At 37.8% G+C, this 26,883-nt stretch overlaps 2 protein-coding genes and 2 long non-coding RNA genes across 4 annotated transcripts; 3 read left to right on the top strand and 1 right to left on the bottom strand.

Moving 5' to 3' along the window:
- The first annotated feature begins 9,022 nt into the window (after positions 1-9,022).
- LOC114287994 (Rhodanese/Cell cycle control phosphatase superfamily protein) lies at positions 9,023-15,208 on the top strand. Its single transcript, XM_028231492.2, has 10 exons — positions 9,023-9,344; positions 9,459-9,554; positions 11,954-12,061; positions 12,530-12,626; positions 12,924-12,963; positions 13,082-13,156; positions 14,060-14,147; positions 14,289-14,356; positions 14,634-14,706; positions 14,810-15,208. Exons 1-10 carry the CDS (start codon positions 9,180-9,182, stop codon positions 14,891-14,893), a joined length of 894 nt encoding a protein of 297 aa, XP_028087293.2. The 5' UTR covers positions 9,023-9,179; the 3' UTR covers positions 14,894-15,208.
- Positions 15,209-16,489: 1,281 nt separating this feature from the next.
- Positions 16,490-19,743, bottom strand: LOC114287991 (cytochrome P450 71AP13). Its single transcript, XM_028231489.2, has 2 exons — positions 18,517-19,743; positions 16,490-17,248 (listed from the first exon to the last, which is right to left on the bottom strand). The coding sequence occupies exons 1-2, from the start codon at positions 19,432-19,434 to the stop codon at positions 16,637-16,639; spliced, it is 1,530 nt and encodes a 509-aa protein (XP_028087290.2). The 5' UTR covers positions 19,435-19,743; the 3' UTR covers positions 16,490-16,636.
- LOC145789553 (uncharacterized) lies at positions 16,704-17,636 on the top strand. The gene is made up of 2 exons (XR_014327604.1): positions 16,704-16,842; positions 16,981-17,636. It is a non-coding gene; the product is annotated as an uncharacterized LOC145789553 (long non-coding RNA).
- Positions 19,313-24,012, top strand: LOC114287992 (uncharacterized). Its single transcript, XR_014327605.1, has 4 exons — positions 19,313-19,452; positions 21,812-21,963; positions 22,062-22,996; positions 23,071-24,012. It is a non-coding gene; the product is annotated as an uncharacterized LOC114287992 (long non-coding RNA).
- Positions 24,013-26,883: the final 2,871 nt, after the last annotated feature.

Genomic DNA, 26,883 nt, shown 5'->3' on the forward strand with positions numbered 1-26,883 from the left:
GACTAGTTCGAAGTCTAAATTGGTAAGGATTCCAATGACTGCTCCCCCTATGAGCACTCGATCGCCGCTAGTCCCGGTTGGCTACATGACCCCGTTGGTACAATTATTGGTTGAGGTAAAAACCTTGCCTTTCTCCTTTGGTTCTTACTAGGTCTACCACGAGCCCTAGCCATAGAAGTTGCCGAAGTGGCCCCCTCCCCGCTTTGTCCCATGATTAGGATTGTGGCCTCCACGTGAGCCACCGCTTCTACAAGTGTACGTTAATTCCTATGCCAGGCCCAACAATCTTTTCCCGAACATCATCACATAATTTACTCTCAAACTCCGCACAACAGTGCTCCTTGGTTTCCACCAACTTCGGAGCGAACCTAGATAGATTGGTAAATCACGCCTCAAATTGTGCCGAAAGTTTAGTACCTTGGCGCAACTCCAGAAATTGCTTCCTCAACTCTTCCCACATGGAAGGAGGAAATTCATCACATCCTCGCCTAGACATCCTAATTAAAACAAACATAACAAATTTAGGACACATCAAATGGTGTTCCTAACAAAATCTCATACACTCTAGCATTAGACACACAACATATCACCTATATAGCACACGCAGAGCTGCCCATTCAACGTTTACTACCACTGCCCAACATGTCTCTGTTAAAGAAAAAACACGTAACCTAGGATACATAACACGAGTACCCTTCACCAAAATACTAACATAGTCACATAACGATTATTTGAACAACCACATTGAGACTCCACTCAAATCACACATCACCTACCACATAACACATAACACATAATCGTTCTAAGTCTACAAAAATAGTTATCCGTTCCAACGCTCACTTAGATTTCCTATTAGAAACAACGTTGATCAAACGCGTTTCTAATAAGACCTCCAAGTTAGTCAACTTGACACCGAATAATATCTATGAGTCTCAACACCATACCCAGATAAAATGCAACACATAAGCATGTTATCACTTAGCACACAACATACAAATGTCCTCATTGAGCATGTTAAACCCACTATGGCTAACCACTTCCCACGAGCCCAAGGTTTTCAAACCCAGTTAGCTCTGATACCAAGTTGTCACGCCCCAAATTTACACGGTCCAGCTCACATGAATAAACTGCCCAACAATGAACAATAGATGACAACTCTCATGCAAATGAATATAATATAGTCACACAATACATGCGTTTATCCGATTTTGTACATTCTTGGATACTACATCTAAGTCAAATGGATGTTCTGTAACTAAAAACATACACAGATGTTATAAATTAAATTGAATGCCCTGAGGCTTACATCATACACAAGGGTGTAACTCTTACAAGAATGACACACGGCTAATAAATAACATAAATGGCCCATGGCCTACAAATAACTGAACCCCGAACATAACTTCATGTCACAGTCCACCTCCACACATGTACACCTGAAAAATATTTTCAACTATGTAGGGTGAGCATAGAACCCAGTAGAAAATATTTCAAAAACTAAACATGCTCCGCCAGCATAAATGATCATGATGCAATACATATGTATAATATGCCCAAATGCATTTTTAAATCCATTTGATTTCTCAACAAAATCCTTTCTTTCCAATTATCAAAGCCTTATGTTTAATCAAAACGTTTTCAGAGTTCAAATCATCTGTTTGATATAAACTCCCTTTCCAAAAAACTGATCTAAGTATCTTAATACCAACCAGCAAACACATTGCTAAATCAAATGCGAATACATCGCTAAATAACAACAAATACGTTGCTAAACCTTTTTTTTTCAAAATATCCTTTCAACCGAAAACGATAATAAATAAAATGGGTAAATCTCCAGGGCTAGTGTTCATATAAGTAACTATATAAGTCACAAGGTCATTTTTACCGGTGCTAATCGGAAGGCTCGACATCTACTGTGCGAGTTTAGGTCTTTCACCATAGACACACATGCTAACTTAATTCTGCTTTAACAGCCCCTTATAGCTTTACCACTTTGTTTAGCTTTTTTCAATAGCACAATACGTGTGGTTCAAAATATTATTTTCCAAAACACTGCAAATGTTCCAAAACATAATACAAGAACTTCCAAAACCTCTTTCCAAACATACAGTTTTAAATTCCAAAAATCCGGTACATGCTCCATGATATGAATGATTTCAAATTGCCTAATCCACATGCGATTTCTAACACATGGCAATACTATCCTCCACCAATAGCCAAAATAGTTATCTCTAATGCCATAATTAAAAGATAACAATATAGATATATTTTCCAAAAGAGTAACAACACCCATTTTCAAAATCCCACAACCATTTTCTTCCCACCTCTTTCCAACCAAACCATTTACCAAAATCAATCCAACTCCCAAAATAATATCATTTAGGGTTTTCCTACAAATTGGGACTTTTTCACTTTTAGAAATTCACATGCATTTTTTATTACCAAAAATAGTTGTAGTAGCAAAATCATAGCCCAACAATCTCCCAATTTCACGAAACCTTCAAGCCCAAAATAACATTTCAAAATCCACCAAATGACTACCAAATATAAATAACAAAATACGCCACAAATATGTTACCGAACTCATATTGAGTTTAGGAAATAGACTTTACTTCTTGAAGCGAAGAGGAGAACTCGGAAAAAAACTCAAAGTCGAAGAAACCAAGAAACTCTTAGATCAAAAGAAAGCCCTTGACGAGATCTGCAATCTTTCTCAAAGGACCAAGGTGAAAAGATGTCTCTAACCGAATAGATCTAGAGATCTATGTAAGAAAAGTTGAGTTTCTAAGAGAGAGAGAGAGAGAGATTCACGGTTTAAAGAGAGAAAAGAGAGAGAGAAAAGAAAAAGTGAATGAGAAAAGTGTGTTTGGGGTCTATTTATAGTGGTAGAATAATAGCCCTAACGTCAAAGAAAAGAATAAGTCAAACCCTAAAAAAGTTAGGCCCAAAATCGAACCAAAATTTCTGCAAATAACTCACAGGGGTCGATCCTTAAGAAAGTGGTGTCAACCTACAAGAAGAAAGTGCTGAGACACTAATTTGTGCAACAGACAAGGGTCAACCCTAGGAAGTAGTGGTGTTGACCCTATATTTCAGTAGCAATACCCAGAACACAACAATAGACAAGGGCCGACCCTGAGACCCATGGTATCAATCCTATAAACTAGCAGAGACACTAAGATCAAGGCAACAAGGTGGTGTCGACTCGCGGGAAGACTAGTGTCGACACCAGGACAAATTTTCCAAGTTCCCAAAGAACTTTTCAATGTAAACAAGTACAGACGAACAATCCCAACAAGACTAAATCTAAATTGTACTCCTTCAAAACCAAGATACAACAACTCCAAAGACTCCCAAAATGAAAGTAAAGGAATTAAATACACTCTCCAATAGTTTAAAGGACACAAGTGCTATAAAGTTATCGTAAGTGAATCTCTCAGTCTATGTCCAACTGGTAGACCCTGTCTGTACTGAGCGATAACTAGGTTGGTTGGGCAATCATAGATTTCATTGAATGCCTCCCAGTACCTAGCGTTGTATGCCTTCAACGCTTCTCCCTGTTCTATGCTTACTTTGAGAAGATGGTCTGTAACAACCCAGATTTTTAATTATTTTGTAAAATTTATACTAATATTATTTGATTACAGTTGAAAAAATTACGATTTATTTTGTATTATTATGTGTAATTTTGTAAAATAATATAATTATTAAAGATTTAGGAGTCAAAGTATAAATAAATAATAATAATAATGGGTGTGGTAGTAAAATAAATAATTAATTTACTCTTGGTATATGATAGAGTATAATTTAATTAGGGATTAATTAATTTATATAGTTATATTAAAATATTAGGCCAAAGGATAATTATCTTAAATATCTATTAAGGATAAGAATGAATCTATATAATTATGAATTTAATCTTTGGGAAAGAGATGCGTAGCCACATGTTGGCCGCGGACGGGGCTCACCTCCCTATAAATAAGGAGGCGTTTCACCTGGAGGAAAAAGAGAGAAGAAAGAAAAGGAAAGAAAAGAGAAAGGAAGGAGAAAGAAATGAGAGAAATAAAGGAAAGAAAGAATAGTGGAAGTCGAGAGGGTCTTTGGTAGTGGAAAGAAAGAGTAAGGTATTAAATTAAAGGTAAGTTATATTATACCTTGAGTTACTATAATATATTTTACGTATGTTTTGACTTACCATATTTATTTTATACAAGTTATGTTTTATAAACTATTATAAATTATATAAATATTTCAGTTACGTGGATTATTTTCTGAACCCTATTTGTTAAAATGAAACCCACAGATATGTTTGTTTATATTTTAAAGAATATTTGACTATGACCTTATAAACAATTATATTTTGTAAGTACCACCATGGGAGTCCCATGCTTTAGGGGACTGAAATAACCATCGGCTTCTGTTTGGTCTCTTTGTGGCCTTCTGTTGTTATGGATCTATTGACCTCTGTTTGGTGCAGAGCAAAGTACTGTGCGGAGATAAGTACTACACTATTGTGGGAGCCACCTTTATAATTCGTACGAGCCACCTCTTGAATCCATACTTCTGTTTGTCATGGATCCATTGACCTTTGTTCTGTGCGGAGATAAGTGCTACACTATTGTGGGAGCCACCTCTTGAATCCGTACCTCTGTATTGTTATGGATCCATTGACCTCTGTTCTGTGCGGAGCAAAGTGCTGTGCGGAGATAAGTGCTACACTATTGTGGGAGCCACCTCTATAGTCCGTACGAGCCACCTCTTGAATTCGTACCTCTGTTCTGACTGTCACTTCTGTGACCTCTGTTCTGTTCTGTACCGTGGTTATGGTCATTTACTTACATAATTTCTATATTTCAGTTTTGCTATTTAAATGAGCAGTTTCTGCCACTTAAATGATTTGTTTACCAAATTACCGTGGTTATGGTTATTTATTTACGTAATCTCAGTTTTGCTACTTAAAGGATTATTTGTTCCGACTAAGTTATCCTAAATGTTTTGGCCTAATTAACTATCCATGGTTATTTTGTATCCCTTATACTCTTGGAATAATATTTCTCATTCTGCCATGTGCTTATAGTTGTTTACCAATTTTTAGGAAATAATGCAATTCAGAAATAGCTTTTGCAAAGTCTTAGATGCGGGGCTGCGGAATAGACACACACAACGCTTTTTTGATATTTTTATATGTAAATATCGGCCTTTTTGGTCAATACATTTTGTAATAAAAATAGAAGCTCCAATGATTATTTTGGTACCCTCATTCAAATATTACTTTCGCTCGTGTTTATTAATTTGTTTAAGAATTGGCCGGAGGTAACCTCAGTTACTGGCCATCACGATACTTAACCCTTGGGTACGGGGAGCGGGTCGTGACATGGTCGACCTCCTTTGGCATCGTTGCATTTGTCTCAAATCAAGTGACAAATGCTCTGGCCAACTGCTGCCAACTATGAATGCTTCCATCTGGCAGTCCTTCGAACCATTTGAGGCCTAGCTTGCCCAAGCTTGATGGAAATAACATACACATCAAGGTGTCGCCACGCTTGTGAATAGCCATGACGAGGTGAAAATGACTTACATGTAGGTAAGGGTTAGTCCTCCCATCATAAAGGTTGAACTTGGTTTGGCGGAAGCTTGTGGGGAGTGACACATTCTCAATTTTTGGGAAGAAAGCGGTACTGTTCAGCTTCGCTAAGTTCCTATTCACAAGTGTGCGCGCGGCGGCATGTGGTGTCAACATAACGGCTGCTATGCTTTGATGGGATCTTGGTGCTAGTCTCTGCAACGTCGATACCCTCTGGGTCTCCCTCAGCCTTGCTCTCCACTCTAGAACATCCCTAAGTTGCTTGAACGAGTGTGTAAGAGTATTTGGACATTATAGCAGGATGCGATGGGTGATAGTTGCTATCTTTAGTATAGTACCTCTACGTCGGTGATGAGGAGCTATCCTTTCTGAAACTTCTTGTTATGAAGAGCGCAGGTGCTTCTTCACTTCTCTAATCATTTGAATGATTGGAATGGGTGTGCTTACTATGGTTTCCCACTCTAGCTACGCTCTTTCCCTTTAACTGTCGCTTTATGGTCTCTATCTCTGCTACCATTTTTTGGATAATGGCATATTGGCTCTTCAGTCTATTCTCCAAGTGCTAGGTGTGTGACTTTTTAGTTGTCGTCGCACTTCAGGGCCCCTTGAGCGTTTTGGGCTCCTTGTGCATTTATCTCGTGTTTCGTTGGTCAGTCCACCTATGGGGGTGCCCAGCTTTGCCATAGTTGGGAAGGAGGGCAAGTCACTTTGCCTCCTAACATATTTTGGTGTTAAACCGTCGACAACCGACATCAGAAGGTCATCATTGTTCGCTATTTTAGTCAACCAGAGAATTGTGGAGAGCAAGGTTTTGTCTGTTAAGAACTTCCCATAGACAGTGCCAATTGTGCGGGGAGTAAATATTCTTCAATTCCGTACTCCTTGCCTCCATGTTCTTTTCACTTTAACGGCATCGTCTTTCATGCAAACACAACAAAGGTGAGCTAACTGGCGGGTATCTCGCCGAAAAACCCCTCTGACGGTCTAGTTAGTACCCTTCGAGAATCTAGGAGAATAAGAGAGTATTTTCGGTATTCAAGATTGCATACTTTCCACCATGAAGTTCGTGGCTTTTATACAAGCAGATATCCCTTTTTTCCACGTAGTGTGCATTATTTCCATTGTCTTAGGGCAAGAACATTATGTTCTCTTATTCCCTTACACGCGTGTATTTGTCAGAAGTTGACAACTTGACTATCAGCATTAACTTGGATATGTCACTGTTTGTCCCCCACAAACAGTTAGGGCACGAGACGCATATAACCGGGACACTCTTTGTAACATCCCAACCCTTCACATGTCATCGATATTGTCTGCTTTGAGCCATGCCCGCACGGATTTGTTCTTTTTAGTGGGTCACCCATCCCAGAACTACTCCAGCCTAAGCACGCTTAACTGGAGAGTTTTGCTAGGGATTTCACCACTCGGGAAAAGGCCTCAATGCTATATAAGGGTCTGGGTTTTTACTTTTATAACCCAGGAACTCCCCCTCTATTTCCAATGTGGGATATCGGGACCTTACACTCTTGGCCAAGCTACCAATAGCTCGGTTCGGACTGTGATCCTTACCCATGAATGTCGCTTCGTGCTACCACTCAAGACCCGGTCCAGCTACCAGTTTGGTTGTAGACAAGCAGATGCCCTACAGTCTTCCAGCCAGGACTTGATCATGCTCGGTCTTACACAACACAGTTGGCTCAGCTTGATTCAAATGAAAAACATCTCAGTTGGTAAGAGAGAGCTCGGTTAGCTTTGTAAGGCAGCCTCAAGTCCATTTTTAGTGGCCTAGCTAACCGCAAAGTACTGGGCCGAGCTTGGCCCATCATAGCTGGGCTGAGCTTGGTCCCTTACAGCCCGACACAAAACTCTCCTCTTATATAGTATGAGTATGTGTGTCATCTCAAGCCCGACCTGACATCGGGCCTAACCTAGCCATCCCAAATCCGGTCATAAAAGAATGTCAAAATCCCAAGTCCACCCACTTAGCCCAATAGATATGAAATATTTCTATTTTTTTCCTTCGTCATGAAGGGTTATCAAATAATTTAAACCTTTTTAATAATTATTTGAATTTAAAATGTTAATAAAATTCAATTATAAAATAAACATAATCTCTTAAAAAATATTTTAATTTAAGCTGGAAAGAAGTATATATATGTATTTTTCTTTTATCTTTTATTATTAATCTAATTTATTTTGTAACTATGTAATATAAAAATTAGAATTAATATTTCTTTAAATGGGCAATTCGGGATGGGTTAAAACTCTTTATCCCAAACTCAATTTGAAAATTAAATTAGTTCAAAAATTTTATTTAACGCGATCCTATAGGCTAAATATTTTTTTTTCAAATCCAATATGTACAGAGTATCAAGTTGTGTTGGGCGGATTGGGCGGGCCATCGGGTTGCTGGCCTTCCCTAGCAAGAACAATCAAGACCTTGGCACCCCCACCCCCAAAAGGATAATTAAAAATAAATATTATGGGATTTGACCTTTATAGTAAAATAAATTTTGAGTTTTAAATTTTATCAATTTAAATCATAATTTTTTGATTTATATTTAATCTAAATAATTTTTCTATTTTTGTTAATTAAATCCGATGAAAAAAATTTAATCACTAAACTCAATATAGATATACAAAAAAAATGTCTAAAATATAAATTTTTGTTAAGTTTAATAGCTAAAATATCAATTTTTTTGTCAATTTTATTTAAAAAAATAGATAAATAATTTAAATTAATAAAAATAAACTAGAAATTTAAGATTTAAATTGATAAAATAAAAAATTTATTTTGTTAGACCATCTCCAACGGTGAACCAAACCCAGCATCAAATTCAAATTTTGATGAAAAACCTACTTTTTCAAGCTCCAACCGTTGCACCAGATTGATATCAAAATGAGATTTCAGCAAAAAAAGTATCAAACTGAGAACGAGACACAGATTTTACCAAATCACTGTTACTAACCGTTGAAAGAGGTACACCGGTCAACCAGCCGGTTGCCCGGCCGGTTGACCAACCAGTCAACCAGTAAAAGATTCAAACAGTTCAGGAAAAAAAGTTCAAACCGTTAAAAAAAAAAAAAAAAAATTTTTGCCTAACCGGTCAATCGGCCGGTCGACCACCCCGATCGTTCCGAAAAAGTTCAGAAAATTCAAAAAAAAGTTCAGACAATTTGCAAAAAAAAAAAAAAATAAAATAATTTTTTCCTAACCGGTCAACCGGCCGGTCGACCGGCCGGTCGACCACCCGGTTGTCCCGGGATAGATTTGGTGAAAGGTGAATCGTTGGAGCGAGTGGTATCAATTTAGTGAAATAGGTCATTTTTGACTCAAATTTGGTGAAAAATTTGAGTCACCGTTGGAGATGCTCTTAATGGAGTCAAATCGCGAGATATTTTTTTTGTAATTTTCTTAAAAAAAAAAAAAAAAAATCCATTGCCTAAACCTGTTGCGGAGGGCAAGACTAACTAACATCGGTTAACGTTGTCCCCTGTTGCAGAATCATATCCCGGATAAGCACAACTCAACTCTCTTTCTTTACTTGGAGGCCAGTGTGGATAAGCAAATTCAAACCCTTGTCTTGTGGTGATAATGGAAACTCTGCGTCTTGGAAACCCACCTCTCAACTCTCTCTGCTTCTCACACACTGATTACCAGAGACAACATTGCAGGAAGCTATTGAGCTCAACGCATTGTCTCAATTTCTCGGAACCATCTTCTCTAAAATTCAGACCCTTTTATGGAACTCGTTCCAAGGTACTTGAATTTTCCATTTTTTGATCATTTTGATCAGTTGGGTCTGTTTTGTATACTCGAATGTGCGTGGGTAATTGAATTTCTGAGATGGGTTTGCTTTAATTATTGGTGTAGTGTTTGAGTAGTGTTCGAATGCAAGCAGTTGAAGAAGATTATGAGTTGAAGCAAATGAAGGATATGGCTGCTGCTAGAAAGAGATGGGAAGCTCTGGTATTTTCTCTTTTATCCCCATGTTACCGCTTTTTCCTATTTTTTGGTAAACACACACACACACACACATGCCATGCAAAAAAATGAATATATTTGTGAAATGGTAGAGTTACACCTATTGAAGAGAACATGCTAAGATGTTATACAATGAATAAGGAAGATTAATATGATTGCCATAAATGGGGATGACTTAAACTAACATGGATGTGGCAGTAGAAAAGAAATATGCTCACCATAAATGAAAATGTTAGGGGAGGGGAAGATAAAAAATGACACGAAATGCGGTAGTAAAAAGAAGATACGAATTTATTTAGTTTAACTAAACATATTGCATAACCACGGCAAATGATTCATGTAGGTGACCCCATTTAATTGGGGTCGAAGACTTTTAGTTTGGTTTGGTTATATATATGTTCGGGTATTAGGTACGAGTGTGTATCTCTAGAGGCTGGATTCATCAAACCTTGAATTGAAGGATATGTGGACATTGGAAAAAAAAGGGTATCTTTGAGATAAAATGGTTTTATATGTAACATACAGTGTTGAAAAGACATTTATAGCAATTGTAAAATAATATGTACATATGCTAATAGTGTTAAATATAAATATATATGAAAGTATGATGAAAAGTATCCGACACGTATCTCATACCCCTGTCCAAGTGTTAGGTGTCCGACATTGAAGAGTCCGTGTAACATAGTTTGTACGTATAATGTTATTGTTTATTAGATTAACCAATTTTTCGAAGTAGTAATTTTCTTTGGTTCTTAAAGCTGCACTAATTTATTGTTTGCACTTAATATCTTGTTTATGGCGAACTGAATTTTTAATCACTTGAAATGTACTGCTTCAGCTGCACAAAGGTGGGGCTTTGGATTTGGTATTGGAGGTCCAGTTCTAGTTTCAAGGGTTTGATTGTTTTGCATTATATTTAAATTTCATAGATCTCACACTTGGTAGAAGCAAGACTCTTTAGGTCCACAAAACTGAAATTCTGTGTGAAATACAATCCTGCACAGCCAAATGTAAAACTACTGTCTTTGCCTCGCAACATGGGTGTTTTAAAATGAGGTCTAGTGCTGTTAAATTGATCTGAGCTAACTTAAGGTTCACAGCTTGTGGTTTTCACACATTTGGAGAAGTATCTATAGACTATACCACATTCTTGAAATAATAATAATAACAAATCAATATTTGAAAAAGAATAGAATTGAGTAAAGTCAATGTAGATTTAGAATACACACCCACATGCATAAAGTCAAAAGCTACGTTAAATCCTTTCTACTTTATTTTTGCTCTATTTTCCATTTATTGGTTAATCACCTAGGTTTGGTTTGCCAAACCGAATCTTTTAACTGATGCTTTATTCCTTTGTGGGCTATGATTGGGATATCAGGCTTGGTGCATATGACTCTGCAAGTACTAGTACTCTTTCTGGAACATTAGTACTAAGTTGGACATGGATCATAGTTACCATATTTTGTTTTCTATATTGGTGAGTGCTTAGACGTTAGAATTGTCTATCAATGGACAGTTGGTAAGTATAGAAGAAGAGGAGAAGCAAGGTTAATGCAATGGAATACCACACATGAACTATATATTGTTCTAATAGACGAAAAAACCTCAAATCCATGAGAAGAACCTTGAACCTAGAAGGAAAATAAAAACTTAGAAATATTATTGAACCTGACCCCTAGACTAACCTTAATTTTTGTAGGACACAAAATAACTAAGAATAAGGAAAAATTACCGAAAATAACAAATTTGAGTTAAGCCCAAATTTGAATGCTATTTAGTCTAGGAGGCATGCCAAAACAAGTTGCACTAAAAGTGGAAACTTTTAAAAAAAGTTATAACTAAAACAAAACTTTTCTAAAATAGTAAGAATGCAAAGTAAAAAACTTAAACGATGAAATCTGGTCAGAGTCATATGTGCATCATTGCCAAGGGCGATCAGTTGTGATAAGAAAGTGATTTTTAATTAGACTACTAAGGTAGAGGCAATTTTGAGCTCATCCACGGAAATTATGTCTTAACCCCTGCTTAGCCTTACTAGGTTAGCTCAGCCTTTTCTTCCTGGCCTCTTCTTGGGCTTCTGCCACTCTAATTGTACTAGAAACTCCTCAGCTACTTATCCATCAAAGATACAACTACTTAAAATACAATAATATTTCAATATTGGGTCTTTTAATTTCACATACTAATATTAATTGTGTTATGGTATAAATGTAAAGATTTCTATTGGCCTTGCAAGGTCATAGATTTTCTTATTACACTGAAACATGAATTGAAATGATTAACTGCACATGGTTATGATCAAACTTTGTTGACTAATGCAGATAAACATTGTGAATTTGGTATCTTATCTTTCATTTAGGTGTTTTATCTGTTTTGTGTAGGTCAGGGAAGAAAAAGTCAAAGTTCTGACACCAAGGGAAGCTGGATATGCTATGCAACTCTCTCATAAAACCGTACTAGATGTTCGTCCCTCTACAGAGCATGAAAAGGTGAAGGATTTTTTTTTTCTTCTGATTTCTGCTCCTGATTGAACGTAAATTTGTGGGCAGCCCTATGTTATGGATCATTGGTACCAAACCTAAATTAATATTCTTAGTGATGTTCACCTAATGTTTTATTATAGTTTTTGTCATTTCTTAGATGACTTTTCTCTAGCTCTACCGGATTGTTAAATGTACATGCTAAAAGAGCTTCATATGTGAGTGTTAATGTCAATTAGTTGATCTTATTGACTATTCTGACGCTGGAAATTTTGTTATGGAGCGTCTTCGTTTGACATTTTCTTTTCCCATAATATGAAGCACAATCTCTGTGTGTGTGTGTGTGTGTGTGTGTGTGTGTGCTCCTTATCATCTTACTGTCAATTTTTTTATTCCTGTTTTGAATGCTTGGGTTAAAGGGTTATTGTCTCATTTATTATCATCTTACTATCATATTTCTTTGTTGCTGTTATGTAGGCATGGGTTAAAGGGTCAACATGGATTCCGATATTTGAGGTTGATAATAAAATTGATGCTGGAACACTTTCCAGAAAGGTCACAAACTTCATGATGGGTATTACACAAAAGTTGCTATCTTGTCTTTCAATAACTGATATCAAGATTTATACTATTTGTACACTTGGTCGCCATTTCAGTAATTTATGGGTTGTTCAATACTTCAAATGAACAGTCAGAGGTGAATATTGATATGGTGTGTCACTGGGAACAAAAGAGAAGTTTCCTTTGCCATTAATATGACCAATTTGACTTCAAATATGAAAATAGTTATTGTTTTAGATCATTTTCACTGTCCAATAAGTCCCTAGGGGTTTGTGGGGTTTCTCTCTTTAAACTTGCTATGTTTCTGCAGGAGGTTGGTGGAGTGGTGTGCCTACGTTGTCATATGATGAGTATGTTGCAAACCATTATTTTTCTTCTATATTTTTTTTTGGCATTGATATATATGTGCATATTTACATTTGAATCTATTGTTGATTATCCATTGCATGTTTTCCTTTTCTTCTGCAGCCAATTTTTATCAAAAATCGCAGAGAAATTCCCAAAAGACACGGACCTTATTGTTGCATGCCAGAAGGGATTGAGGTGAACTTTTTGTTTGAACTGATGGACTTCCAAATTCCATATAATTTAGTAAAGCAATCACTATATTATTATTATAGTTTTGGAATGAGCTTATCAGACTTTATTTTACAATGATGTTTTGCAATTTTTAGTAGTGACTTCATAGGGTCTCATTAAGCTCAAATAATATGGAGAACCAACAGAACCATTTAAATTCTTTGGTTCTCCCAACATACATAAATAATTGAGTGAAAAGGCTTGAAATAATTTTCAGGGAAAAAAATTTCCTCATATAAGATTACACCAGTGGGCGCTAGTCTCCTCTTCAAAACCTAGTGGTTTCACGATAAATTTGTGATCTGTCTATATATTCATGAGCTGAGTTCAATCACTGATCTGGAGAATGACATGAAAATATATAGCTCTTGGCCAAACCTGAATGATATAAACAACTGAATTATGGATAACTTTACTCAATGCTTTAATGGGTGAGTCAGTATGATGGTAGTTTTAAATTCTGTCATCTGGGTTCCAGGCAATTCGGGTGCAGGATATTGAATTTCATTTCCAATGATGTGACCGTAGCTGTTCCCTGGCCAGGTTGAACCAATGCACTTTCGTGCTTTTTACAATTTGGTCATTGTTTTGGGATAACTCTGAAACCTAGCTACCACCTGGTAACCTCTGTGTAACCTGCGGTCCAATCTGTGCTACAAAGAAAAATTGTTTATTTGAGAATCTGGGCCAGGAACTGTCATGGTTTGAGTTGGGATTGAATAAAGAAAATATTATGTACAATAGTTCACCTTAGGGATATATGATATCATGCCAAATGAACTTGGGTATCCTTTAGGTTAAATATGTGACTTGGTATGACATATTTTCACATATTCTGCTTCATACTAAAATAAACTCATCAGGCAGATCTCTAGCAGCATGTGAGCTACTGTATAATGCCGGTTACAGAAACCTTTTCTGGATTCAAGGGGGTCTGGAGGCTGCTGAAGAAGAGGTTTGAATGATTCTAGTTGATGCTTATAACTTCTTGTCTCCATGATTTCTGTTTAAAATTTTCTCCCACTCAGAGTTCTTTTCATTATACTTTGAACTAAAATGTTAATTGATGAGGAGGCTCTCATCTTGTTTGGAGCAGGATCTTGAAAGGGAAGGTCCCCAGCCTTTTAAGCTTGCTGGAATTGGTGGGGTTTCAGAGTTCCTTGGGTAATTATAGTACATAATCTCCTTTTCTTTGAGCCTTTTTTTTCCTGGTAAAATGATGAGTTTTATCTTATTATCTTTCTCCCAATGTGAAATTGTTGCATTTCACCCCTTTTTCTGTCAAGGTTGTTTGTAAAAAAAGTTGATTTTACGTGGCAAGCAAGAAAATCCTTTTCTATTGAATTATACTTTGGTTTAAACATTATGAGACAACAAAATAAATAAATAAATAAATAAAATCAGACAGTGCTTTTCATTGCCATTCCCTGATTATTGTCAGTTGGACTGATCAACAAAGAGTCGCAGCTGCCAAAGAGGGTTGGGGCTACCGATTAGTTTTCTCTGCCCGTCTGGTAATAATTCTATCCAAGCCATTTTGACATAGAGCAGTCAACTGTTAAAGATGGGTTTTCATCTTGAGAAGAGTAGTCTCATGTTTAATTGTTTCTATCGCAGGTTGGAGTCGTTCTTGTTGCTGATGCTTTGTTTATCGGGGCACAGCAAGTTGGCCGTTATCTTCAGGATATAAGGTCTCACTGAGTGTTTATGACAAGACCTGAAGTATTTATAACCTCTGGAGATGACATTTTTGGGATCCAAAACACCCAATTTTGGAAACTAGACAACACCATTCAAAAGCTGTTCTCAAATTAGTCTTTTAGTTCCAAGACGCTCCATCAAGATACGTTTAGCCAATTGAGTTGTATTTGTGCATGATTCTGCCATATGCGGGAAGTGAGTTGTGCTTTATAGATTTTGTTAAATGTTTGTAAGAGAGCGTATAATTAACTGGTTGTGGACATGTAGATTTAACTACCAAGTAATATATCGCGACTTATGCCGCCCAATTATTCATCTTACTTTTCACATAACCATGCAATTTATTTCATCGTCAGTAATGTCTATATGTTCTTACAGAAATCGATTATCTGCTATGAACTCATTTTTGGAATCTAAGCTGCTGGTATGATTCAATTCAATTCTCTTGCTTGGGGTGCTTATTAGGGTACCCATCTGGCTCTAGTCAAACATTTATGCTTAAGCTATAGGCCGAAAATGTAAACAAGGAGTTATTATTGGCAGAATCCACTTGACTACATTTTATGTTTTTGTTTTAAAAGTACTATTCAAGTAGCCAATAAGTGGGGGGATTTGACCCCATGATGATAGACTCTGTTCATATAGGTCGGTTTGCAGCCATTGCCCGCCTCACACATCGGAAACTCTGCAAGTGAGTATCTCAAATCTCATGCCTAGTTGTCTAGTAGGAATGGAACTTACGGTCTCTCAATGCTTCTTTTTTAATGTTTTTGTGCAATTTATGCAGCTAGGTCTGCTTGAAAATTTTAGTGAAATTGAAATTTGAAAAATGAGTTGGTTATTCTGTAGATTTGAAAATCTAGTTGTGGTCCTTCATACCTGATGCAATGTGCTAACCTTAAAAGTGACTCAATTTAAACATGAAGGAAGAGAAACCCAGGATAATTTTCTGGTATCCTAGATTAATTTTCTTATATTGCTCCTTATAAACAAGCTGTACCAGAATGAAAAACCATTGCCCATTGGTGAATTGTATTTTGCACAGTGGAAAACTTGATTATGGAGCATTAGTGATATAGAAATGTCACATTACTAAAGTATTTGCACAGTTGGATGATAGATTCTTTCATGATAAGTTCTATAATCCTTCGGTGATGCTACATGCGCTAATTAGTGTACTAACTAGTGTACCAACACAAGTTATAATATTATTATTGACTCCACTCATTAATCACATTACAAATACCAAAACCTTTTAAATTATGTCACATCATCAATTGGTACACGAATTAGTACACTAGTTGGTGCATATAGCATTATTCATAATCCTTTAAGAGTTAGGAAATCAGCTTCTATTTTTTTTTTTTTTTTTTTTTTTTTTTTTTGAGCTTAGTTTCTATTTTCATTAATGTACATTTAATTGCTTCTTTGACAGGCCACTTTCTTGTGAACATACTTTATTAGCATTGCATACCATTGTTGGAAGTACAAATTTTAACAGCTTTGTCCAACATTAACTTTTCTCTTTTCAACATCTCGTGTTTCTTTTTTAAATGGAAACAAAAACGATGCTGAATCATATTTATAGTCTATGTGCTTTGAGCTGAACTTTGTTATTAAATTCTATTAAGCATATAATTCATACTGACAGAATATTGATCACACTGTTCTCTAACCATTATTGTTGTTTGATTTCTTTCATTACCATCATAGTTCTTCGATTTCTGCCTTCGAAGTTTTGACTCAAACGAAGCGTGGTTTAGCAACCACCACAAGATGAGCTATCCTGTGCATTGTGATGCCGAAAACTTCAGTCATATCCAGATCATCAATTTGGATACCAGGGGGAAGCTCCCAATCAAAGCTGTGGAGAAGTTGAGCCAAAGCTAGCTCAACGGTAACTGCTCCAAAGTTGATAGCAGGGCAGCTTCTTCTACCCGCCCCAAAAGGTATCAACTCAAAATCTTGCCCCTTGAAATCAATAGTGCTACCCATGAATCTCTCCGGTTCAAACATTTCTGGGTTTTCCCAACACTCCGTGTCCCTCCCTATTGCCCATGCATTGACGAAGAACCTTGTTTTTGCAGGAATGTTGTACCCATCAATGGTGACGTCTTCCATGGATTCTCTCGGGACTAGTACTGGTGCAGGAGGGTGCAACCGAAAGATCTCTTTGACAACTGCTTTCGTGTATGGCAACTGAGGCAAGTCACTTTCTAAAATGAACTTTTTTTCTCCGACAACACTTCTTACTTCAGCTTGTGCTCTTTTCATCACCTTCGGATTTGTGATGAGCTCTGTCATTCCCCAATCTAGGGTTATGAATGTTGTATCAGTTCCTGCTGCAAACATGTCCTGCAATGACAATAATAAATCCTGTGAGTTGAGCTGAGTTGGAACTCAAATACACTGACCATGAGACTTCTTGGATGTTAATGATTTCAAAAGAGTGGTAGTTTATGAAGCACGGATATTTCAAATAGGGTGATGTATCCGTATCGTATTCGTATTGAATACCGATACTCTTTGGATACTCGCGGATACGTATCGGATACTTATTAAAAATATTGGATACTTTTTAATTATTTTTTCATTAATTTTTGGAGTATCGGATACTTAATTTTGAAGTATTGGATACTCTAAGTCATGTTTACTTGTTTTATGAAATTAGAATTGTAATATTTCTCGCATAGTAATATAATATAATATAATTGCAAGTATAAATATAAGAATATTTTTCTAATACTTTGTTAAGTTCTTTGATAAGAAGAGCATTATTTCATGCATGTCCCCTATAACTACATTGAAAGTAAGAATTAATAAGAGAATATAACAATGGTAAAATTAAATATCAATAAATAAATAAGCAAGCAAACTTGAATACAATATTTTTCACTAGTGTCAAAGAAAAAAGCATAGGGATAAGTTGTGAATTGTTTTATTATTATAATATAAATATATTAAACTTGATATTGGAATGAAATATTTGCAAGACCTATTAAAAATTTAAAAAGTAAACAAGCTACTAGCTTAAATTAACACAAAATTTTTTAAGGTTAGTATTTTGCATTATAAAATTATATTGTGCTTTCTCAACGTTCTTTAACTTATGTGTAATTCACTATTAATAATTTTAAAAAATATATTTTTCACAAACTAACCGTACCGGTATTCTATTTTTTTAAGATTTGTCATATTGCCGTAACAGTGTCGTATCGTATCCATATCTCGTATCCGTATATATGCTTCTTAGGCGGTAGTAAATAACGCTCAATTTATTTTGGCGGAAAGTATTTTTTATGGGAAACTTATTTTTACATTTGATTGTATCTTAAAGCTAATATATTAATGGGATGGTGGTGATAGTAGTGACGATGGTGCTGCGGTGGTAGAGGTGACAGTTGTGAAGATAGTGCGGTGACAGTTGTGAAGATAGTGCGGTGACATTTGCAAGATTTTAGTTCGAAAAATATTAATGAAAAACATTTTTTAACCTAAATATGGTTATTTTTTTGTTGACCATGAGAACGTTTTCCGTGACTACAAAATGCAAAAAGGAATTTTTAAAAGATATTTTCTGCTAAAACAAACGAACGGACGGAGATACAGAAGTTTTAACCTACCAAAATGATGGCTTTAACATTGTCCATGGTGAGAGGCGTTTCAGCAGCCTCGTTCTTCTGTATTTCCAGTAAGACACCGACAAGATCCTTGTGCTCTTCTTTCTCTCTCTTGGGATCGAGATGTTCCTTTATCACCTCATCGAAAAACCGGTCAAAACGTCGAAAAGTGTTTTGAAGTCTTGATTTCATACCTGTTAAGGAGTGTAGAAACTCCATGGAGGGGAAGAAATCTCCGATGCTGAATCCACCGAGCAACACTTGGTACTCCTCCAACATCTTTTGGAATCCATGTCGATCATACTCCCCTCCAGCTGAGAAATCTCTTCCGAATGCAACACGACAAAGGACATCATTGGCATATAGTCCAAGGAGCTTGGTTAAATCGGTGGTGCCCGGATAGGACTCTGAAGCAATCCTATGAACTAGACGGGCAACTTCTTCTTCTCTTACAAAGCCGTAGGATTGGACCCGCTTGATGCTCAGAAGCTCTAGTATGCAAATTTTACGTATGTGCCGCCAGTAAGGACCGTATGGCGAAAAAACAACATCGGTGCAATCATAGAAGAGGTGTTTGGCTGAGAAGATCTGGGGGCGGCTTGCAAGGGCAAGATCATGGGTTTTCATCACTTCCTTTGCCAGTCTAGCTGATGAAACCACAACTGTGGGAATCTCACCGAGTTGTAGGTGAATGATGGGACCGAACTTCTCGGCTAGGTGGTGGAGAGATAGGTGGGGCATGCTGCCAAGCTGGTGGAGATTGCCAATTATGGGTAGTTTTGGAGGGCTTGGTGGGAGATTGAGCTCTCTCTTTCTTGATTTTGCCTTTGATAGAAGAAGCTTTAGCAATACTACAAGCAAAATTGATGCAAAGAGAAGGGGGGTTAGGAAGCTTTCCCTCAGCCATTGAAGTATTGCCATTGGATTTGCTTCTATCAAGTAATTGACACCACTTTCTTTCTAAATGGCAATCTATTTATGTTCTTTAAGTCACTTGTGTTGTACTGTCTTTTGAATATTCAATTTGCAATATAATTATGGCTTTAGTTTCCTCTTGTCTAGCTTGGTATTCCTTTTTTTATGATCTTTCCACCAAAACCTAGACTTCTATGCATCTTCTCATGACCTTATGATTTTGATTGCAATTACACATAAAGACATTAACAGAGTTTACTCGCTACTTGACTTCAGCTGTATGGGAAGTTAAAACTAACCCATTTCTTTTTTTTGGATTTTTTTTTTTTGTGATTTTTTTTCAAAATTATGTCAATATTTTTTTACTTTTCCGGCTCGTGGGTCGATATATCTAAAAATAAAAGAAAAAAAAATGAAAAATTTCAATTTTTTAAAAAAAAAGTCAAAATAAGCCCAAAAATTTCACAAATTTTGACCTATTTTTGTCTTTTATGGATTTATTTTTGGAATTTTTTAAATTATTTTTTATTTTTACGTTCGTCTCGTTAAATAAAATTTAGAAGTCTAGAACTTTTTGATTTTATTTTTATTTTTATTTTTATAAAAGTTAAACTAATGATGAAAATAAGCCAATAAAAAAGCAAACGTTCAATGCATGTACGCACAAACACTAAAATGTTATATGTGCTTGTTTGGCAATTTTGTTATTTTAGTGGTTTTTTAGATATTTTATGAGAGGGAAGAAGTTGTGTATTTGGAGTGATTCTATTTACACACCACTATGTCTCTCAATTCACACCATTTCTCCAATTTTTTTTTATTACATTTTTATCATTCAATCAAATTATCAACACACCCTTCGCTTTCTCTCTCTCTCCGTCCCTCTCAACTCAGCCCTAACCTTTGCCACTGTCGGCCACCGGTAGCCACCTCTTTCCCTTCCGATCATCACCACCTTCATAACATTCCTCTCCTCCTGCCAGTGCCATCTCATCGCCTTTCTCTAGCCCTCGCCGCTGCAGTCGCTACCAACCCCTTTCTTAGTCCAGTTTACTCTCCCCAATCCGATCGATCCTCCCCAGCTCTGTCGTCCACCCTCTGTCGTCTTCCGCTCTTCTCCATTCTCTACAACTAGCCTTGTCCCCTTCATTCCCAACCCTAATATCTCTCGCAGCCCATTCTACAGTCCCATTTCTTCTTCTTCTTCTTCTTCAAACCCTAGATCTAGTAATCCAAACCTTTTTTCTTCTTCTTGCTCAAACCCTAGATCTAGAAACCCAAACCCTAGCTGGATGAGGGATGGATCACAACGGGGGGTTATCGAAAGGAGTTGTTGGCAGTGGGGGCTGCGGTGTTGTCGTTAGGAATAAAAGACTGGGGAGGTTACCAACGATGATGGTAGCAAAGGCTGATGGTCAATGTGATTGAGAGAGATAAAGAAATCACAAGTGAAAGGGAGCTATAGCTGCAGCGGCGGTGGTAGCGCAAGAAGACAACGATGAGGGACTGACAAAAAGGGGCTGAGATGAAAGGAAGAGAGGTTGGAGAGAAGGAAATAATGGCGGAACGGGAAGAGAGGCTAGGGAGGGACGGCGACCGTAGGAGGTTGAGAGCGGCTAAGAAAGGAACGGCGCCGGTGGGAGGCGGTGGTTGCCAACGATGGTTAGGGTTGGGGTTTGTTGGAGAAGATAAGGGTAGTTTAGTATTATCTAAAAATTATTAATGTGTATTGAGACAAAATTGAAAGTTTTAATTTGTAGATGGTGTGAATTGAGTAAATGGTGTGTACTAAGACAAGTAATGGTGTGTAAATAGAATTACTTGTGTATTTGAGATGATTTGTGATTTTTTTTTTTTGGGCAAACTTCACTTTACCCCCTGTGATTTGGGTCGGGTACGGATTACTCCCATGACATTTGGAAATCATCACATAACCCTCATGTAGTTTGTGGACTAAAACACACTGTTAGCTTTTCTGTCTAAGATAGCAAACTGTGAAAGTCACACGATTCTATAGACAGTGAGTCAGTTTTTATGATGAAAATACCCTTTCTACCTTTTCATATTTACAAAGGATGCCATTCTTTTCCTACTTATATTTTTCAACCATTAGCAACTGGTTATACAAACATGGTTATACAAACATATATACATTCATAAAATGTGGACTTCAGCTTCCCTTAGATATTCTCTTCAGGAAAATCCTTCATTACTATAAACTCAACCCGATTCAGCTAGCCATAAATTCCTACAAGGTTATTAATGGTATAATTGCTATAGCTCGCCGAGAAAACGTTAGAATAACATTGGCCGACATTCAGTATTGTTATACCATGTGTGCCCCAAAGTCTGAAAAAGGTTTCATTTACTACCTGAAACCCAGATCCACTGCATACAAAATCATAGCCGACCTCCCAGACTCCAACAATGGTGCTGGAGATGATTACCTCATCGTCTTGGGCAACTGGGAGTTTACTCTTGATGATGATCTTTATCCCTTCCCTCTGTGCCAATCGGTGTTTAAAGAGGGTGATGGTAAAAACTGAGTCATCCTTTTAATCATCTTTCTATTAGGACTTGTCAACTCATATATCTTCATCTGAATACTTTTTCCTTTTTGTTTTTTTTTGCAGCTCTTCCTTAGTCGACAAAGGACTTCCGACAAACCTTTTTCGCTAGCAAGGACTTGAAAAAGCTGCTCGGCTTGTCCATCGACAAGCGCAAAGCCCCTCTGCTACTTAATTACATCCCAACGTACAAGTCGGCTTTGCCCAACGTCCCTCGGAGAAGTCTAACTCCACTGTCTACCTCAACCCCTCTAGTTACTTTCTTACCAAGAACTGATCAGGCTTCCTTTTCTGATCCAGTTAAGTTGTCATCGACATCTACCCCCCAACTCATCCCGATATCACTACGTCGACGTCGATGCAGAGCTCCATCAAACATCTCTGCTGGCAGAAACCGAAGTCGCAGACGATGAGATTCTGAAGAATCAGTATTTGACCTAGCAAACCCACCAATTGCTCTACTGGCAATTCATTTTGGCACTAAAATCATCGTTGCTGCAACCGTCGAGGAAATGGGCTGTAACAAAGTTATTGTGGAGGACCTCTTGGCCGACCTTCCAAGAGTGGTGACAGTCCAATCTTCTCCATCAGAATCTCAACCCAAACAAAAACCAAAAAGGGTAAAAAGGTCCAAGGCAAAGGCCCCTATTACCCAAGTTGATACTGATGATACAGTGCTAATCTCAAAATTGGCCGAGGTTGAAAAGAGTGCCTCTAACGCTGAGAAGAGGCCTATTGAGGACGAGCCGACCAACACCTTATAGACGAAGAAGTCTAAGTCCCAGGCGGCCGCAAGCCTAAGTGCCTTTAAAGCTGATGATCCTTGGGCTCCTGCCTTCATGATTGGTGATAATCCAATGAAGGCTGGAGATAGTGCCATCGATAGCATCAAGGTTGGCGTCGCTTTCTTCATAGCCATGCTCTTTCCAACTGATCTCAATCATATGGCCGAGATCAATGAATATGAAAATTTTGCCCTGATGATGCAACATTCTGTCTTGGTAAGTTTTCAACGCTTGGAACTTTTTGACTTGTCTTTTGAGTTCTTCATACTAATTTGTTTGTTTCTTTCTAGGCTATCCAGCATGCCCATTCTTTTGCGACGAAAGCTGAGGCATTCAAAGAAGAGTTGGTCCACAAGACCAAAGAAGTTGCTGGCTTCCTCACCTCTCTCAATAACGTTGAGGCAAAAATGAAGTTGCTGCTAGATTAAGCCAAGGTTACCAAACAGGCTCAAGATCAAACCGAGGAGAAGGTGGAGGCCGTTGAAGCGGTGGCCGATGTTCTTAGGGCCGAGGCAAAAGAGTTTGAGGCTAAAATTTCCAAAGTCGAGGCAAACTTGGCGACCAAGGCACCCGAAATCAAGGCAGCTGATGAAAAGGCCTACGCCAAAGGCCAAGCCGACATACGTGATGCTTACAAGGAACAAGTAAACCAAGACTGCAATTGAGGTTACTATCTCGGCTGGATGGCTGCTCTAAACAAGCTTTCCATCCCATTGAATTCCAACCTTCGAGACATCAACAAACTTCAAGTGCCCTTCCTTCCACCTCCCAAAGGATCTGGCGGCGAGGACGATGAAGAGGAGGCTGAGTCGGACTATGTTGAAGAAGAAGAAGATGCTACTAAGGGGGCTAAGTCCCCAACATTAAATGATCAAGTCCTAGATTTGACTCATGATGAAGAGGAAGACTTGGCTTCTAAGGGAGCCTCTCCAAAACAAACCACTTTTGAGGCTGAGGTCCAGGCAGTTGAGAAGAGCTTGGACCAGACTTGCTGAAATCGATGCCGAGATAGCGGCGGAGAAAGAAGTCGCATTGCCAACCAAGGCCGACACACCGCTAGTAGCCGAGGTTGAGCGATTTGAGACCAGTGCCCATAATTCCAACACTTAGGAATTTTTAATTTTTACCTTTGAATAGTTTGTAATTTTTGGACAAGTAATCTCTTTCGCCAGGCCGAAGTGCTTTTGTTTTTGAACAAGTTCATCTTGAATGCATGCTTGCCTTCTCCCTTCTTTCCTAGGTGTTTAAATACTTTGCTTACTGCTTTCCTTTTGTGTATTGTATGCTTTCGTACTTAGAATATTTTTGTATGACTTCAAAGTATACCCTTACTTTATAATAACTTCGGGGTAAAGTACCTCGGATGCAAATCTTAGCTCTTGTCTCAGCCAACAATTTGAATACCTCGGCTAACACTTAAAAATATTTCGAAATATTTTTACAAGTGTTGTTTTTCTAGACTTATTCAATCAAGTATTGCTCCTTTATTTCCACTTGCTGTCTTCTATCAAGACTTCTTTCTTCCATCCTTTCCAAGCTTGGCAACCCATTTGGTCATCTCGGCTAGTATGTATCTCGGATATTACCTCGGCTAACTTCAACTTGTAAATTTTCCTGAAATTTCAATGAGTGTTGAGCCAATTCTAGCTTGTAAATAAATTTCAACAAGTCCCAAGCTCTTAAACTTTTATTTATCATTCTCCAGCTCTCTGCCCCCTAATGTGAACCTAAGTTCTACTTAAGTTCACATTATGCATTTATAGCCTTCTGTTGAAGTCATATTCGAACAAAGACTAGCTGAGGTGTTCAGCCTTGGTTTCTTTGTTAATCCGATTAAAGCACACTTAGTTCCATTCGGAGTTTAACTCTGCCGACATGGCAAGTCTAGGTTATTTCAACTTAATTCAACTCCATTATATGCAAGTATAATTCAACTCTGCCATATAATGAGTCTAAGTTATTCATCATGTTTCACTCAGAAACATCGCCAACTTAGTTCAACTCTATTATATGCGAGTATAATTCAACTCTGCCATATAATAAGTCTAAGTTATTTGTCATGTTTCATTCAGAAACATCACTAACTTAGTTCAACTCTATTATATGCAAGTATAATTCAACTCTGCCATACAATAATTCTAAGTTATTCGTTATATTTCATTTAGAAATATCGCTATGGGACTGGTCAGTCATTTCACACAAATTTCAAATTCATCAAAATAAAATTTTATTATTACCTCGGTTAATAAAATTATGACATAAATTTAAAAAAAAACAAAAATCTAATGATAGAAAAACTTCAAGTTGCAAGTGTTCCAAGATCTTGGCAACTCTTTGTCATCATTGTCCTCAAGCCGATATGCTCAATTGCCGACAACCGAGATGATTCTATAAGGCCCCTCCCAATTTGGACCTGACTTGCCCTCTCTAGGATCTTTCTTGTTGCCGACCACTTTCCTCAGCATAAGGTCTCTTACATTGAACTCTCTTGGGTTGACCTTCTTGTTGTAAGCCCTAGCAAGTTGTTGCTTGTATGCCCCTAACCGAATTGCTGCTCTCTCTCTTTTTTCCTCCAATAGGTCTAGATCTCGGGCTAAAAATGCCTCATTAGTACCGTTTTTCACTCCTTGGGTTCTGATCCCTGGAATGCCGACTTCTAGTGGGATAACTGCTTCAGTGCCATAAGCCATGGCAAACGAAGATTCCCCAGTTGATCTTCTCAGCGTAGTTCGATATGCCTAGAGTACATTGGGCAACTCCTCCACCCATTTTCCCTTTGCTGCTTCCAGTCTCTTTTTGATCCCATCCAAGATAGTCTTATTCGATGCTTCTATCTGACCATTATTCTGAGGGAAACTTGGAGTAGAGTAGTAGTTTTTGATTTTGTACTTTTCATAGAAGCTTTTGATTAGCTTACTGTCAAACTATGTACCATTATATGCTATTATTGCCCTTGGGATCCTAAACCTATTGATGATGTTCTTCCATATGAAGTTCTTCACATCAATATCTCGGATCTTCGTAAGGGGTTCAACTTCTACCCACTTTGTGAAATAATCAGTTGCTACCAGCGTGAACTTCGTTTCCCAGTTGCTTAGGGCAGTTGTCTAACAAGATCCATGCCCCACTGAGCAAATGGCCAAGGGCTGGACATCGGGTTCAAATCTGCTGCTGGTTGATGTATCAAAGGTGCGAACCTTTGACACTTCTCGCACTTTCTGACGTAGGGTTCAGCATCCTTCTGCATGTAGGGCTACCAGTATCCCTGAGTAATGGCCCTATGAGCAAGTGATCTACTCCCAGCATGGCTTCCATATACGCCTTCATGTATTTCATACAAGAAGTCTTCAACCTAGGAGGAATGCACACACCTCAAAAGGGGACTAGTGAAAGACCTTCTGTAGAGACGCCCTTCTGTTGTCAAGCTAAATCTTGCCGACTTCAGTCTGGTCTTATGCGCCTCTTTGCAATCATCTAGTAGCTTGTCGTCCCTAAGAAACATCACTATTGCATCCGTCCAACTTGGACCCATTTCCACACACATTGTTTCATACTCTATAATTAGCGGTTCCACACTTGGGCCTGACAAATAATCAACCATTATTGTCCTTGCCTCCCCTGATTTCATTGCACTAGCCAGGTTAGTCAAGGCATCGGCGTGGTTGTTGTCATCTCGGCTAAACTGTTGTAGTCGGAAATCCTGAAACAAGGCTAGTAGTTTAACAACTTCTTTGACATAGGCTATCATTCGTTCATCTCGGGTTGCATACTCACCTGTTGCCTGGTTCACAATAAGTTGGGAGTCACAGAAGACTACCACGTCGTCGGATTACATTGCTGCTGCTAACTTCAACCTTGCAATTAGTGCCTCATAATCTGCTTCATTGTTTGAGGCTTTGAACCCCAAACAGATAGCCTGTTCCAATATTCGCTTGTTTAGTGATCAACACCACTCCTGCCCCTATTCCTTGACGGTTTGATCTCCCATCAACAAACAGGCGGAATGAGTCACCGATGTAAATATCGTAGGGCTTGGGTTTTTTTCTTTCTTCTGTTCTACTATGGGATTTTTCATTCCCAGTTGGGTCTCTTTTTGTTGCCCT

Source organism: Camellia sinensis, chromosome 4 (assembly GCF_055761805.1).
Source record: "Camellia sinensis isolate YWXY chromosome 4, ASM5576180v1, whole genome shotgun sequence".
Classification (NCBI taxonomy): Eukaryota; Viridiplantae; Streptophyta; class Magnoliopsida; order Ericales; family Theaceae; genus Camellia; species Camellia sinensis.

What these genes read in the sequence shown, in the direction of transcription:
- LOC114287994 (XM_028231492.2), top strand. Translation starts at nt 9,180, where the DNA reads ATGGAAACTCTGCGTCTTGGAAACCCACCTCTCAACTCTCTCTGCTTC. An exon ending in CCTCTACAGAGCATGAAAAG is followed by an intron (nt 12,062 to 12,529) that starts GTGAAGGATTTT and finishes GCTGTTATGTAG; the next exon opens with GCATGGGTTAAAGGGTCAAC. An exon ending in TAGTTTTCTCTGCCCGTCTG is followed by an intron (nt 14,707 to 14,809) that starts GTAATAATTCTA and finishes TTTCTATCGCAG; the next exon opens with GTTGGAGTCGTTCTTGTTGC.
- LOC114287991 (XM_028231489.2), bottom strand. Translation starts at nt 19,434, where the DNA reads ATGGCAATACTTCAATGGCTGAGGGAAAGCTTCCTAACCCCCCTTCTC. An exon ending in ATGTTAAAGCCATCATTTTG is followed by an intron (nt 17,249 to 18,516) that starts GTAGGTTAAAAC and finishes TTGTCATTGCAG; the next exon opens with GACATGTTTGCAGCAGGAAC.